Source organism: Odocoileus virginianus, chromosome 7 (assembly GCF_023699985.2).
Source record: "Odocoileus virginianus isolate 20LAN1187 ecotype Illinois chromosome 7, Ovbor_1.2, whole genome shotgun sequence".
NCBI lineage: Eukaryota > Metazoa > Chordata > Mammalia > Artiodactyla > Cervidae > Odocoileus > Odocoileus virginianus.
Genome location: NC_069680.1, coordinates 65,440,697 through 65,457,464, shown reverse-complemented (window position 1 = coordinate 65,457,464; position 16,768 = coordinate 65,440,697). Strand labels below are relative to the sequence as shown.

The following is a 16,768-nucleotide window of genomic DNA, read 5'->3' as shown; positions in this document are numbered from 1 at the left end:
GAGAGTAGAGCCAATCACACAAACATCTGATTCTGTAAGTGATCAGAAACTGACTGGGAGCTCTGAAGAGCATTTCTGGCAATGGCGCTAATGACTCAGAATCAGCCACTGCTGGATTTTAAGGATCCTGTCCCTGCTTTCAAAGGCAGTGGATGCCTTCAATTCTCCCCCATATCTACTCCAGCAGAACAGTCCTGCTTTTGCCTGTTTTCTTCACTTAGGCCTTCCTTGGAGGATCTGTTTGGACAAAGAGATGTACAGAGGAAATGGTGAGCTCAGTGCTCCAGGAATAAGAGATGAAAGAATGTGGGGTCTACAGACAGACACATGGGTGAAGTTCGGGTTTTAGCAATTATGAGCTCATGACTTGGGCAGTCCAGACAGCATCCCTAGGCCTGAGTTACTGCATCTTTGCAGTAAGTCAATGCTCCCTTCCTTCCATATTCAAAGGTTATGTGAGGATGCACATACCTGGACACAAAAGAACTTTAGAACAGTAGTGGACACCACTGATACCCCATTCCAATATGATGGGTATTATCTTTATGACCTCCCCAGATTTCCAGTGACAGTAGAGAGCTTCCATGTCAAAGACAATGAAAACAGGAAAAACAGTATCTATTCCATAAAATGCATGCATACACAACGGCGAGAAATGCAAGATGTGTGGGAATCCAAGATATTATAAACACTCCATTTGTTGTATTTTGGTTTGGTGATACTGGCTGTCTCTAGAATCTTTTAACCAAAAAAAAAAAAAAAAAATGAGGCCAAGAAATAAATTATTTCATTTGAAAAAAATCACAAAAGCTGGAATAACTAAAGGCAGTCGTGAGCAATACATCAAATCAGTGTCTCCATAAGGAAAACCGTTAACACTTTAATAGCTATGAAACGAATCACTCAATTAATTTCCCACATGCTGAAACAGGTAACAATACATTTATCTGCCAGTATTCTACTCTCCATATCATATATTTCCACAACTGTTAGCAATTTTATTCAGCATAACGGGAAATAAGTTGCACCTCATGGATTCAGGGAAAGAAAGTGGCCTGAGGTCTGCTGCCAGCTGAGCGACTTGATGGAAGAGGTTTCATTTTTCTGTTTTGGTTCTGTTTGTTTTTTCCTCTTTCCCTCTTAATCATTTCCAATGCACGTGCAGAGCGCTCCAAGTCCATCAGTGAGGACAAATGAGACCTCAAGGATCTCTGGGCCAAAGATTTCAACACACAAACGAGGATCCCACAGGAAGTGACTGCAGCTCCACAGAGCTCCAGGACATGATGGACCTCCAAAGGAGTCATGAAGTCCATTCCCCAGCCTCAGGCTTCACTGAAGGATCCTAGCTCCTCCCAAGCCCATGTCCTTAATAATCTTGTGTATGAATCCAAGACCCCAAGCCAAATCTCCCTTGCCTCATCAGTGCTGTCATTAACATGACACCATGTTCAATCCCCTGGCCTCGAAGCAGACTCAGTTGGTGAAACAAAGGTCAGTAAACAGCATTTGCCTGAGCTCTGGAGAGCCAGATGAAGGACGCACACATCAGTCTCAGACCACATTGTCAGAAAAATTGCCTTCCGTGCTAACAGTATTTCCAAGTGCTATTGAGCCCTCACCTGTGGAAAAGAGACAAGCACTCTCCCCAGCCACCCTTTGGCCCCGAGAAAGAAGAGCCCCGCTGAGGCACTAGAGAATCCCTACCTACCTGAGAAACAGTAATGCCCGATGCTCTCCTGTTTCTCCTTCCTCAGCTCCAGAGTCTGCAGAGGTCTCACCTTGTAAATGAAACACTTTCAAGGAGGCCTGAAATCCTCCTTGCTTCGAAATTCTCCTTGATGCTGGGAACATCACCACAGGATGTGTATGATGCTGCTTTATTGGTACAAGAGCCATCTGTCTGAAATCACCTTACCAATCACTTTATAGTACCAACAATGCCCCCCAAGAGTCCCAGGAAGACCCAGCTTATACCAAATTCTACTTCTTGTTTGGCCAACGGTGTATCCATGGATGAAATCCTGGTGCATTCTGAACACACAGGAGGACTTCCTCCAGCCTTGAAGAGTACCCAACAGGTGAGGCATAAATCCTCACAAAGAACAAGAGGGTAGAGGGCTTACCTTGGGCTTCACCACCTTCATGAATGCCCCTCTGACCAAAGCTTCCTCTCGTTCTTGTTTGGTTACTTTCTGAGCATCCAGAAACTTCAAATTGGGCAGCTTGTGCAGAACAAAGCATCTGGAAGAGAACAGTCAGAGACAGCTCAGGAAGACTGGGGTGACGGACTCAAAGGTTCATGCAATTTATCTGATGTTCAGGAAACTATATCAAGTCTTCAGAAATTTAGACCTTGGCTGCAGCTTCTTCCCTCTTCTTTCACAATGAATAATCACTCTTCGGGGGAATCCACACAGTTCTGTTTTATACAGATATGCAACTAAACTTTCAAAACATACACTAATGGTTGTTCTTGACTCAAAGGTATGCTCACAAACGCACACCTGGATTCACCAATAAGACCCTATCCATGTATTTACCTTTTTCCATTCTGGAAAATGGACCCAAAATCTTTGATACACAAGAAATTCTCAAAGAAAATAACCTACAACCTGATCATACCATTCATGTTACTGTCATTCTTATGGGTCATCTGTATTATTCTCATCTCCAAGAGAACAAAAAAGTCTTCATTTTGAAGCTGAGATGAGAGACTTTTATTTGCCAGGACAATAATAACAACCTGGACAAATCTGGGATATAAGAACATACATAGCTGAGAAATTGTTTCCTTGAGGGATCAGACATACATGCTGAGGACTTTTTCTCATCATCACTGAGTTACTTCTACACTGGCACTATGAAGAGTATCTCCATCAAGGAGAAACAAGGGGAGTTGGTTTCCAATGGACATTAACAGCCCAAATATGCCATATGGTCTCCCTGGAAAGAGTCTCTGGGATCCATTACCATCTTTAAGGATAACCAAATGACTGACTACTTGTGTGATGAACTATCTTTAAGCAGGTGTATGGAGTTGACAAGAAGACTCACCTGGTCAGAAGATAGGTATGTAAACATATAAAAAATGATACAAAAAGTAGAGACACCTGCCTGTAGCTCTTCTTCCTCAGGGACAGTCACCGACCCACATGCTTTCCACCAAGCCCTCACGCTCCTCCAATCAAAGGAGCATTTGTTTAGACCCTTTCCTGCTTAGGAAGAAAAGGTGGATATCCAATGTCAAGAGCAGTAGTCACATCATCTCCACGGGAATCTGACTTTTTCTCCTTGTATCCAGCATCCTCAGTATTCACTCATCTTTCCAAATCCCAACCCTCAAGAAGTTTTCTCCTGCATCCCCAGCCCATATTGCTTTCTCCCTTCTCAATACTCCAAGGAGGCATTTTTAGCACCCTACAGTCTAACACTATATTATTTTCTAATTGTCCTTCAGTTAATGTCCTCACCAAAACTATAAGCTTCTTGAAGACAGGGGCCAATTTCTCTTTCTCACTCTCAAACCATTTTGGAAAGAAGCATTAAAATGGACACCATAAAATACCAGTTCATTTCAGTTGCACAAATGTTTCTTAAGCACCTACTTCATGCCAGGCCCAAGTATACAGAGGTGATTACAACATGGTTCCTGCTCTTTCAGTTCAGTTCAGTCACTCAATTGCATCCAACTTTTTGCGACCCCATGGGGGGCAACACGCCAGGCTTCCCTGTCCGTTACAACTCCTGGAGCTTACTCAAACTCATGTCCATCAAGTCAGTGATGCCATCCGACCAACTCATCCTCTGCTGGCCCCTTCTCTTCCTGCCCTCAATCTTTCCTAGCATCAGAGTCTTTTCAAATGAGCCAGTTCTTTGTATCAGGTGGCCAAAGTATTGGAGCTTCAGCTTCAGCATCCATCCTTCCAATGAATATTTAGGACTTATTTCCTTTAGGATGGACTGGTTGGATCTCCTTGCAGTCCAGGGACTCTCAATAGTCTGCTCCAACAGCACAGTTCAAAAGCATCACTTCTTCAGTGCTCAGCTTTCTTTATGGTCCAGCTCTCACATCCATACATTATTACTGGAAAAACCATAGCTTTGACTAGACAGACCTTGGTCAGCAAAGTAATGTCTCTGCTTTTTAATATGCTGTCTACATTGGTCATAGCTTTTCTTCCAAGGAGTAAGCATCTTTTAATTTCATGGCTGCAGCCAGCATCTCCAGTGATTTTGGAGCCCCCCAAATAAAGTCTCTCACTGTTTACATTGTTTCCCTATCTATTTGCCATGAAGTGATGGGACCAGATGCCATGATCTTAGTTTTATGAATGTTGAGCTTTAAGCCAGCCTTTTCATTCTCCTCTTTCACTTTCATCAGGAGACTCTAGTTCCTCTTCGTTTTCTGCCATAAGGGTGGTGTCATCTGCATATCTGAGGTTACTAATATTTCTCCCCCGGCAATCTTGATTCCAGCTTGTGCTTCATCCAGCCCAGCATTTCACATGATGTACTCTGCATATAAGTTAAATAAGCAAGGTGACAATATACAGCCTTAACGTACTCCTTTTCCTATTTGGAACCAGTCTGTTGCTCCATGTCCAGTTCTAACTGTTGCCTCTTGACCTGCATACAGATTTTTCAGGAGCAGGTAAGGTGGTCTGGTATTCCCATTTCTTGAAGAATTTTCCACAGTTTGTTGTGATCCACACAGTCAAAGGCTTTAGTGTAGTCAATGAAGCAAAACTAGATATTTTTCTGGAATTCTCTGCTTTTTCTATGATCCAACCGATGTTGGCAATTTAAAGGGCTCTAATATAAAGGGGAAGATGGGTTCAAAGACATAAATTAGAAACTGACATAGCTAAGTGCCAAGTTTGAAGTTACGTACAAAGTAGCTTTTCAGACACAAAGAAAGAAGAGTAAGAAGTCTTAAGAAAGCTGCAAAGAAACAAGCCCTAAAGCGGTTCCCAAACACTAAGCTTTTCTCTCAGTGCAAATGTTACTCGAGATGTGAGCAGGCCTCCCTCCTCAGTGGAGCCTTAGGTCCTCGTGGCCAGCACCCCCAGTTCATAGGATGGTCTCACATCATCAAAGGGCCTCACATATGCTTGTCCAGGTGAGACTCAGCTGATCACTCAAATGCCAAATAGCTCAGAGGTTTCTAGTCACAGCCTTCCTATGACTTAAAGTAAAAAATACTCTAAATTCTTTTGTGGTGTCCTTTTCCTGCTCAGAAACTTCCACACCAACATCTGAGGTCCTAGAAATTTGACTACCTACTTTCTGCACTCTCCCTGGCCTCAAGCTACTCATTATCTTCTTTCTTACTTTTCCCTAAGCCTCTTCTTTCCCTCTCCGAATGCCACCTAAGCTTACTCGAAATTAGACAAGTTCTACACAGGCCCCAATACCTTTCTATCCTCCAGAAGAACTCCCACTGGCCTCAGTCAGTGTCAGAGAAAACTTCCATCTCCTGCTTGTAGCAGCAAAGTCTTGATGACAACAGATTCTTTCAAATAAAGACACGTACAGACAGAAACAATATGTCAGGAGTGACGCTCAAAGGAGTAAAGACACCCACTAAGTGTAGGGTGGGAAAAGATGAATATTCAGGTGAAGAAAAGTCAGTATTAGAAAATCAGCCAATGTTTAATGATGGAATGAAAGATGTCTTCACGGGGCTGGCAGGAACCATGGTGACAACAGACAGCATGTTGTCATTTCGCCCCACTTTGGATCACAGCCCTGAAATCAAAGGAGAGAGAGAGAAGCGCTAGCTTTTAAGCTAGTTAAAATTTTTTAGATGACAAAGAGCTACTGTTTTCAGAGCACTCTTCTTTCAACACCAAAGGAACATCCATGAAATAGGCTGCCAGCTACCCTGAAACTAGGGGTGACCTGACTCCCACCCAGCTGGTCAGCCTGGATTTCCAGGTGGTTGATGCCTAAAGATGTCTGAGAGACACTAGGAAGGCTCGTTCCAAATAGTTCAGTATGAGACTCAGCTCAGGGCTCAGAGTATGTCCTTTAGGAGAGGTCTTCTTTCAATTATTTACACATTCACCCACCCAACAAATACTTAGAAACCACCACCTGCCAGGAACTGAGCTGGGTGCTAAGAATAGGTGATGCACAAAACAGACATGGTCCCGACTTTCAATGAACTTACATTCTAGCTCAGTGGGTCCCAAACTTGAGGAGGTGACAGAATCCGCCAGAGGCCTTGTTGAAACACAAATCACAGGGTCCCTCCCTAGAGTTTCTGATTCACTGCATCTGGAATGAAGTTTCAAATTTACATCCTAATAAGTTCCCAGGTAAGGCTGATGTGCTGCTAGGCCTACTGCGAATCACTGTCCAAGTACAAAAACACCACAAGGATTAATAGTTTTGGAATTATGAAGTTGATAAGGAGGCCAAGTGTATCCTTCCCAGTTCAGCTAATGGTCTGTCCTGCCCCTGATGTCTACGGTCCCCAGTGCCCAGACAGAAGCCATATCCACCAGACCTTTTTTCTTGCCCCTTGGTGGTTTGGAACCAGCTCTAAACCAGCTCTGCCAATGCTTAGTCAGTGAGCTTTCTGCCTGCCTGTCCCATTCTGGTCTTGGGAGATCTATTTCCCTTTGTTCTAGGTCATGTCAGGGTGTCAAAAGCTGCAGCTTCAATCCTGAGTATAATACAAGTTTGCCATAAAAATACAAGAGAGGATTCCTGAAGCCACAGAATGAAGGCTTTTACAATATCAATTCAACCCTTGTAAATTTAATCCAGGGTTATTTGTTCCACCAAAATCTCTTTACTGTGATGTATTACTTAGTTACCAGGGTTATCACAGCCGTATCCTAAAGTTGCATAGTACATAAAACATTTCAGTTAACAATGCGGGAAGGTTAACTCCCCCAGATAACCTGCAATCACCAGGGCTAGTCCAGATGACATGCCTCTGTCAGCTTCCACGAGCTATTGATGGTTCAATCAGTTTGTTTTGAAGGTAAAGTACAACAAAAGGGCAGTAAACTTATTCAGACTGTCAACAGGGGCTATCGGGAATGGGGCTTGCAGGTAAGTAATTCTGGGTGTTTTAAAGCTATTATCAAACAGCAATGGTTGAAGGAAGAGACAGCTACTAATAACACAGAAGGCAGCCATCATAAACCACTTTATGGCAGAAACCCCCGTCCATAAATCCTGCGGCACCCGGAGACAGCTTCAGATTTATAAAACTGCTTGTTAAGCCAGGGCACTGCTTAATGAAAAGAGATCCGTCTAAGTTCTAAGGCTCACATCCCCAGCTCCAGAGGGCAATGCCAATTTTCCTGACCTTCCCAAGGTGGTTGGGAGAAAGTCTCAGGGCCGGGAGGGGTGTGGTATGAAGTCAGAGGCCCTCCTGGCTGTGACATGGAGGGTGAGGTTACCCAGAGGAGATCAGGGACCCTGGGAAGGTGTTCAAAGAACCACCTGTCTCTGCACACAGATTCTCGAAAAGTGAGACCCACACACAGCTTTTCAGGTTCTCTCTCTTTTCATAGAGGAAGTGCCATTTCCTGAAAGAAATCCTCTAAAGAGATGCTTACAACTGGTAGGGGGACAAAGACAACAGCAGAAAGACTTTTTTGGTTTGTTTGTTTTTTGCTCCCAAGTCAGTTTTCTCTACCAAAAGCTCTGGCATTTTTCATCTAGACTTCAAAGGGAAGGGAGGATGCTGTCTCCTGCCCACATCTGCTCCCCTGGGGGATCTGGCTGCTCCCCAGGCCCTCTGTACAACCACAGGCACACCGAGACACATCTACATCTGCTCCTGGGGCTGGCTTCCATGTTTCTTCTTCTGAGACTCTACCCAAGAAACACATTTCCAGATCCCAAGGGAACTGCACGTGGAGTCACGGGGACTCTTCCCACCTCCTTCCCTTTACAGCATTCTATGCTTCCTTCTACTGCCTCTTGCCGCCTTCTGGCTCTCATGCATGGGAAATGGGGAGACAAGCTGGGGGTCACCCCCCACTGGGTGGCAACAATAGGTGATCCATGGACTGTTCTCATCCTTTCACAAAGCTTAACAGAAAAGCGTGAACACGCCAACAGAACATCAAGCTTCTTTGCTCTGGATGGCATCAACCCCATGTGGTAACACTGCTTACCTCATGCTGATCAAAAACACTGATCAACAGCTAAATGTCTCTGACTAATTTTTAAAAGTCAGCAGTGGCCTAAACGAAGCTTACTGAAGAAACCAAAGCTTTCAAGTGTATGTGTTGGGGGGGAAAACAAGAGGGAGGTCTTCCCAACAAAAAGCATGTGGACTCGCAGGGTAGAGGAAAGAGCCCAGACTCTGGGCTTAGCTTTCCGTGTGATCTTGGCTCAGTCTCTGCTGCCTTCCCGAGCTTCAGTTTCTCCATCTGTGGCATGAAGGGAGCGGGCTAATGCTGCCCCAGCCTCTTAAGCTTTGGTTTGCTTGCTTGATTTCTATGTGCCTCCAAGTTAATCTACAATAAATACATCCATAGTCTCCTCTCTTCCATATTGCTCCAATTTTCTTGTCTCACTACCCCCTCACACCTCCAGGGAAGGGAGGACGGTGAGGAAAAGTCAATAAGAGCCACAGAGTGACGAACAAACACTGTGAGTGAAGAGATGACAACGCTCTCCCTCTAATGAGCCGAGGTGAGCTCACCTACAGCATTAACGAAAGCCTGACAACCAGCCAAGGCCAGCTGATTTCCCTCACAGTTCACCGGCAGCACGTTTGAAGTCTCAGTGCAAATAACACACCCACAGGACAGGCCAAGGCCCTCTACAGAGGGGAGCCAGCAATTACCCTGTGGGTTTCTGTCACTTTGATCTCTAGGTCGTGACCTTTGCTTTCCTGTGATCTTCAAAGCCCAGATTGCAGATTAGCTGGAGAATGCTCACTGGGTTATGTAAGCCACAAGTTTTACGGCTCCTCCACAGCTGGGAAATGGTGGAAGCCCAGGACGGCCAGCAGCGGATGGCCGGTCCCTCCCTCCAGCCCCTTGGCTGAGTGTGACAGACACTGGGCAGGCGCAGGGCTGCTCCCTGGGAGGGAACAAAGAAAGGGCGTCATGTTTGAAATAATTTCAAGTTGCAAGGAATACAGAGGTGCCTACTGAGGAGGAGGGGGGAAGGAGAGACCCACCAGAGACTGGAATGGCAGGAGACAAGAAAGGATTTAGTGAAGTAGTGCTCAGAGCCCAAGAGACCAATGGCCTTGTTTGATGCATGAGGTCTAGCACTTGTGTACCTTGACCTGAACTCCATCATCTTTCCTTAGCAAGAGAAAAGACTGACAAAGGAAGACAAGAAATAGACCATACTGGGTATCTAAGCGCCCCATACCTGATTCATTGTCTGGCCAGTATTCAAGTCCTTGGGAGGCCCCAAGGGGATCCTCAGGATGATGGTGGTCCCCCAGCTCACTTGGCTGCCTCACTCTCTTCCTGCCCCAATCCTGAAGGCTGTTGCACCACTCAACATGAACCTCCATTCAACACTCACTCCAAAAAGCAGCCCAGTGCGTGCACACAGCAGAGCGGGAGCAGGTTTCAGCACCTATGATAACACGGCAGTGAACATATTTCGGCCATGAGCTATGACGAACGGCATAGAGGAACCCCAGGCTCGGCTTTGCTCCTGTCCCAGCAGGACCAGGGCACTGCTAAACAACCTGGTCGTATGTTCATGCTCACATACAGATTTAATGAGGCTGTTTTACTGTGTGGACGTGTGCCAAGAAAATCCAGCTGGGCACACAGGGGGTAAGTGAGGAAGGAAAAGGGGTGATGTGGGGGGAGGGGAGGAAAGAATCCACAGAAACTGAAGCAGCTCTGGGGTCATTTCCAATAGCTCCATAAATCTGGTCACTTCCCATTTCTGGTCCAGTGGTTGGCCACAACGTGACCTAAAACTGGGCTGACCTCTCTGAAATCAACATCTCTCATGGAAATGAAACAAGAGACATACTTGTTTTGATGTATGGCTGGGTGACATATTATAAATATTACATCACATAACCACAGAGGATGCCAATCAATAAGAATTTTTTTTAGACAGCACTAAATGAACCATGGGTTCTTGCTTCTGAATACACTCTTTTAAGTTTCCTACTACTGCTTAAATGATTAATAGAAGACATATTGTCAGAAAATGTACTTAAAGTGAAAAACAGTAAACTGTAGAAATATCATTCATTTTTTCAGCAATTTTATAGTGAAAATGTCTCATAAATTTGCATAGAGGCCCTACTATTAGGCTCTCAGTAACAGCTTGAAGGAATGCCGACCTCACGCTTTGTGGATGAAGGGCCAGGAAAATATTTTACCAAAAGGAAACAAAAGGTGGCTACATTTCTTTGTGGAAACTCAAATGCCACAGGAACTTGGCATTCAGAAGTCTTGTTGTGAAACTCTAAAATTTTTCAAGAACAAATAATGCACAAGCTCCAGGATGAATAAAGGAGGGCTTTTTACAGACCACAGAACAGAAATGCCTCATCCACCCATTCACCTCATCCAAATGCAAGGGTGATGATGCTTGTTAAACCAGAAATTAAAAATAAGTAAAATGAATTAAAAAATTAGAATTTCCATAGAATAGGCCTATACGTCTGCTCATGCAGTCAGTATGTCACTGCGTGGGCCCACACTGAATCCTCCTTCCACTGTTCTTAGTTCCCGTTTGTCTCACAGGGTGAGCATCTTGCCAGTGTTGTGGATTTTCTAAGGTAATTCTGACCAGATGTGATTCCAGCCGCATGTGGCTCCAAGAATCCAGCTCCTCATGGCAATCTTGACATATGTGCAATACCACACAGCCTTCCCAACCCCAGCCCCCAATGGCTTCTGGGGTAACAGATCAGAAGTGAGGAGGGTATGATTGAAGGGTATCCAGGCATGCCCAGGAGAAGGATCACTCTTCTAGAATCCAATCTTTCCTAAAGAATCATGACCAAAAAACCAACACTTGGGTGGATTCTGAAGGATAGATCCTTGCTTTTTAACTGCCTTTGTTGATATCCAAGTGGATCTAGTTCCAAACAGGCAGTGGGCACCCAAGGTACCCAAAGAAGCCCACATTTCTCTACAAGTATTCAGTTCATCAGAGGGAAGGGTGATTTCAGGCTACCTCCTCTAGATAGATACCAAGCCCCTATTCCACAACCAGCACTACTTTTGGTATTGATAAGGCTTCAAAGGGCAAGAAGATGCAGTCCTGACTTTCAGGAAGCCATTCTCTGGATGTTGACATGTATGAAGCAGTAAGAGAAATGTGTAAGAAGGAGTATATAAAATGGTGTGAGTGGTAAAAGAGGATCTGTCACTGGGAGGATAGTGTCGCAGAACAGCAGAGCCAACAAAGACTTTAAATACTCTTTAGTCCAGTAGTTCTTAATTAAGCATCAATGTCACCTATTGCCTATTTTGTTGCATTTGGCATTAAATGAATCAAAACGCCTTGGATGAAACACAAGTATAGACTTGGTTAAGGGTCACTGATCGAAACTGTCCTCCCCATTTTAAAAGTCCCACCAGCAAAACTAGACTCCATATCAGATCTTTTGATCTGGCTCCTTATACCACAGGTCTGAGTACTTTTTCCAATGAGACTAGTTACAATAACAACAGTAAAAAATAGTATTAGCTTTTCTTTTTCTTTTACACCCTTATAAACCTTTCTTAGAGACTCAATGAAGTAGAGTGGGAGATTTTCCTCAGTCTGTTCAGTTCAGTTCAGTAGCTCAGTCATGTCCAACCCTTTGCAACCCCATGAACCGCAGCACACCAGGCCTCCCTGTCCATCACCACGTCCCAGAGTTTATCCAAACTCATGTTCATTGAGTCAGTGATACCATCCAACCATCTCATCCTCTGTCGTCCCCTTCTCCTGTCTTCAATCTTTCCCAGCATCAGGGTCTTCAGTCTGTTGCTCTCATTCTAAAAAAAAGTGCCTACAGTTCAACTCACATACAACTTCAAGAATGGTTAAATGAATGAACCTGTGTGTGAATGTGTGCGTGTACACACATATACACGTATGCATGTATATGTACACATATACAATTTATTAGGTGATTTTGAAGAATTAAAACCATAAATTTGAAGAAAAAACTCAGAAAACAAATAAGAATTTCCCAAACAATGCTTGGTTTACTAAACGTGATACCTGAGAGAACTTTCTTCTACCACTTGACCCTTCTAAGATATATTTTATAATAAGTTGCTGCCAGAAGATAAAATGTTTTAAAACAACCTCTTCATACATGAAAGCACCTGTTAAAGGTGCCAAAGTTGATGAGAGTAACTGTTAAAGAAGAAAATTAAGTTCTAAGTGATTAACTTAGAAGATTGATTTATAAATTTTAATTATTCACTTGCTGGATATTAACCATATTTCTCCTAAGAGAAATCACATTCTGATCAACACTATCACATCCCAAATAAAAGTCTTCATGAGAAAAATTGATTTATTACAGTTCTTTTAACATAGGGATAGAACTTTATTCTAAGATGGCTTAAAAATAGTCTAAGATTACTTCAAAATTCTTCCCAATAAAGTACAACTGAATTTCTTCTGTACCCTTACTAACATCTATGTTTCTTTTTAAATATATAATTTTCAAGAGATTTCATTATTTCTTATAGCTTTGCCTTTATACAAAGTGCATGTCCTTAACTACACTCCTTATTTACCACAGATTTAAAAATCTGAACCCTAACAGGACCAGTTCCTCTCAGACTATCATCCTCTCTCTCCAATCTTCCAAAACTTACTTTCTAGTAGTCCTTCCTACTAAACAGACAGTCAATACCAAAATCAGATTGATTATATTGATTATATTCTTTGCAGCCAAAGATGGAGAAGCTCTATACAGTCAGCAAAAAAAGACTGGGAGTTAACTGTGGCTCAGAGCATGAACTCCTTATTGCCAAATTCAGATGTAAATTGAAGAAAATAGGGAAGACCACTAGACCATTCAGGTATGGCCTAAATCAAATCCCTTACGTTTATACAGTGGAAATGAGAAATAGAGTCAAGGGATTACATCTGATAAGAGTTCCTGAAGAACTATGGATGGACGTTGATGACATTGTACAAGAGGCAGTGATCAAGACCATCCCCAAGAAAAAGAAATGAGAAAAGGCAAAATAGTTGTCTGAGGAGGCCATATAAATAGCTGAGAAAAGAAGAGAAGCTAAAGGCAAAAGAGAAAAGGAAAGATATACCCATCTGAATGCAGAGTTCCAAAGAACAACAAGGAGAGATAAGAAAGCCTTTCTCAGGGATCAGTGCAAAGAAATAGAGGAAAACAATAGAATGGGAAAGACTGGAGATCTCTTCAAGGAAATTAGAGATTCCAAGGGAACATTTCATGCAAAGATGGGCACAATAAAGGACAGAAGTGGCAAGAATACACAGAAGAACTATACAAAAAAGATCTTCATGACCCAGATAACCAAGATGGTGTGATCACTCACCTAGAGCCAGACATCCTGGAATGCAAAGTCAAGTGGGCCTTAAGAAGCATCACTATGAACAAAGCTAGTGGAGGTGATGGAATTTCAGTTGCGCTCTTTCAAATCCTAAAAGACGATGCTATGAAAGTGTTGCACTCAATATGCCAGCAAATTTAGAAAACTCAGCAGTGGCCACAGGACAGGAAATGGTCAGTTTTTATTCCAGTCTCAAAGAAAGGCAATGGCAAGGAATGCTAAAACTACTGCACAATTGCACTCATCTCACACGCTAGCAAAGTAATGCTCCAAATTCTCCAAGCCAGACTTCAACAATATGTGAACCATGAACTTCCAGATGTTCAAGCTCAATTTAGAAAAGGCAGAGGAATCAGAGATCAAATTGCCAACATAGGTTGGATCACCAAAAAAGCAAGAGAGTTTCAGAAAAACATCTGCTTCTGCATGACCACGCCAAAGCCTTTGACGGTATGGATCACAAAAAACTGGAAAATTCTTCAAGAGATGGGAATATCAGACCACCTGACCTGCCTCCTGAGAAATCTGCATGCAGGTCAAGAGGTAACAGTTAGAACTGTACATGAAACAGAAGACTGGTTTCAAGTTGGGAAAGGAGTATGTCAAGGCTGTATATTGTCACCCTGTTTATTTAACTTATATGCACAGTACATCATGTGGAATGCTGGGCTGGATGAAGCACAAGCTGGAATCAAGATTGCTGGGGGAGAAATATCCGTAACCTCAGATATGCAGATGATACCACCCTTATGGCAGAAAGCAAAGAGGAACTAAAGAGCCTCTTGATGAAAGTGAAAGAGAAGAGTGAACAAGTTGGCTTAAAGCTCAACATTCATAAAACTAAGATCATGGCATCTGGTCCCATCACTTCATGGCAAACAGATAGAGAAACAATGTAAACAGTGAGACTTTATTTACTTGGGCTCCAAAATCACTGTGGATTGTGACTGCAGCCACAAAATTAAAAGACACTTGCTCCTTGGAAGGAAAGCTATGACCAACCTAGATAACATATTAAAAAGCAGAGACATTACTTTGCCAACAAAGTTTCATGTAGTCAAGGCTATGAGTTTTCCAGTAGTCATGTGTGACTGTGAGAGTTGGACTATAAAGAAAGCTGAGCACCGAAGAATTGATGCTTTTGAATTGTGGTGTTGGAGAAGACTCTTGAGAGTCCCTTGGACTGCAAGGAGATCAAACCAGTCCATCCTAAAGAAATCAGTCCTGAGTGTTCATTGGAAGGACTGATGTTGTAACTGAAACTCCAATACTTTGGCCACCTGATGCGAAGAACTGACTCATTAGAAAAGACCCTGATGCTGGGGAAAGATTGAAGGTGGGAGGAGAAGGGGATGACAGAGGATGAGATGGTTGGATGGCATCACTGACACAATGGACATGAATTTGAATAAGCTCTGGGAGTTGGTAATGGACAGGGAAGCCTGGCGTGCTGCAGTCCATGGAGTTGCAAAGAGTCAGACATGACTGAGTGACTGAACTGAACTGAACTGAACTGAGTCCTCCCTGCCTTATATTTCTTTCCTTCCTACCTTTCTTCTTCCCTCCCTCCTCGTACATTGATTCAGGTGGGGTGCTAGTGAGAGCTTATATTATAACTGAAAATAAAGCTATATGTATGAAAACATCATTCAAAACATTTAGAAAACAATAATCAAGAACGAGTGCATACAAAATTTAAAATGAAGAGCAAAAATAAAATGAGTTTGGTAAAATGGGTAAGATCAAAAAAGAGAATTTTAGATTAGGTATTTCAAAGCTGATAGTTTAGAAGTAGAGAAAAGAAAGAATAGCATTTTCACTTTGGAGTCCATCAAAGACCAGTAGTGGGTCTTATGGAACTTTCTCTTGAGACTGTATATAAGCTCCCTAAACTTTCATGGGAAGGCCTCTTTCTCCAAGATGTGACACTGAAGCAGACAGGAAGATCTTACAACACAGAGCAGGGGCCAGCAAAATACAGCCCATGAGTCTAATTTGGCCTGCTGCATGTTTTTGTAAATAAAGTTTTACTGGAACACAGCATTACCCACTCATTTACCAACTGTTCATTACTACTTATGCACTATAGTAGAAGAGTTGAATAGTTGCAACAGAAGTCATATGACTTTCAAAGCATACAATATTTAATATCCAGCCCTTTACAGACAAATTGGTTAACCCCTGGGCTAGATCACTCAACATCTTTTCATGTTTCTTGGCTCTTGTTACCCTCAATGAAGGGAGACTCTGACTATAGGGTACCCAATGGAGTAAAATTTAATATAGCATGAAGGGACCACTGATGCTTACCAGACATCTATTATGCACCCCAGAGGATAATATTATCTCTCCAAAAATGTCATTTTTCTCTTTTCATACCATGCTCAAACCCCTAGATACTCACCTATATCTCTTGTAGTCTTCCTCATCCTTTTCCAGGCTGACGAGCTCATTGGGACATGCCACATTCCCCAGGAGGCTGAGGTACTCCAGAGCTGGTGTAACTTCTGCCAGGTGATCAAGCAGATACTCCAAGTCAGTGATGTGAAAAAGGTTAAGGATCTTGATCCAGAAAGACAGAAGACTCAGCAAGGTACACAGACATCACTGACAGGCACAGACCGTAACTGACAGGCACAGCCTAGCCGCTGATGAACCCCGTCTGCTCCCAGGACATGACATGGGTAGGGGTTGAAATCAACTTGCTGTGAGTGTCTGACATGGTTAGTTTTTCACTCCCACTGGTGACACGGCTCAACTTTTAATGAAAGCAAGAAATTACTTCCAAAGGTCTCATCAGAAATATATTGTTTCTCCTTTGGGGGTAGTCCATCATTAAAACATGGGAATAGCATGGATGCAAACTGGGATTGGCCTCCTCTATGATCTGAGAGCCTGTTGTGGAGCTAAGCATTTCTCAGTGGCCTCACTGGTGGCAATAAGACATTACATTGGGTGAAAAGGAGTACAAAGCTAAGAAGAAAAGACAAAGAGAACAGGTGTAGGCCATGAATAGAGGCCATGACTACCAGGAGCCTACCAATGAAAAGAGTTAGCTGATATTAAATCATCAGACAGAATGGGGCCCTTACCAGGAAATGATGGTAGAGTATACAGGGGCTAAATACATGATGGTAGATGCCACTTGTAAGAATCAGAGAGTCGGGTCGGGGTACCATTTCCAGGAAAAGAAGGTCAAATGAAATAAAAGGGCTGCCCTTACTCTGTGAGGATGCTACCTAATTGTGGGGTGTTAT

At 43.1% G+C, this 16,768-nt stretch overlaps 1 protein-coding gene across 1 annotated transcript in view; it reads right to left on the bottom strand.

Annotated features, from left to right (window-relative positions):
* The window catches only part of LRMDA (leucine rich melanocyte differentiation associated), a 1,164,713-nt gene that overhangs the window by 500,613 nt on the left and 647,332 nt on the right, over positions 1-16,768 (bottom strand). Inside the window, exons 6-7 of the mRNA XM_070470890.1 lie at positions 15,916-16,055; positions 2,127-2,244 (exon numbers count right to left, since the gene is read on the bottom strand). Of these exons, the coding sequence (XP_070326991.1) occupies positions 2,127-2,244; positions 15,916-16,055 (258 nt within the window). The remainder of the gene's footprint in view (positions 1-2,126; positions 2,245-15,915; positions 16,056-16,768) is intronic.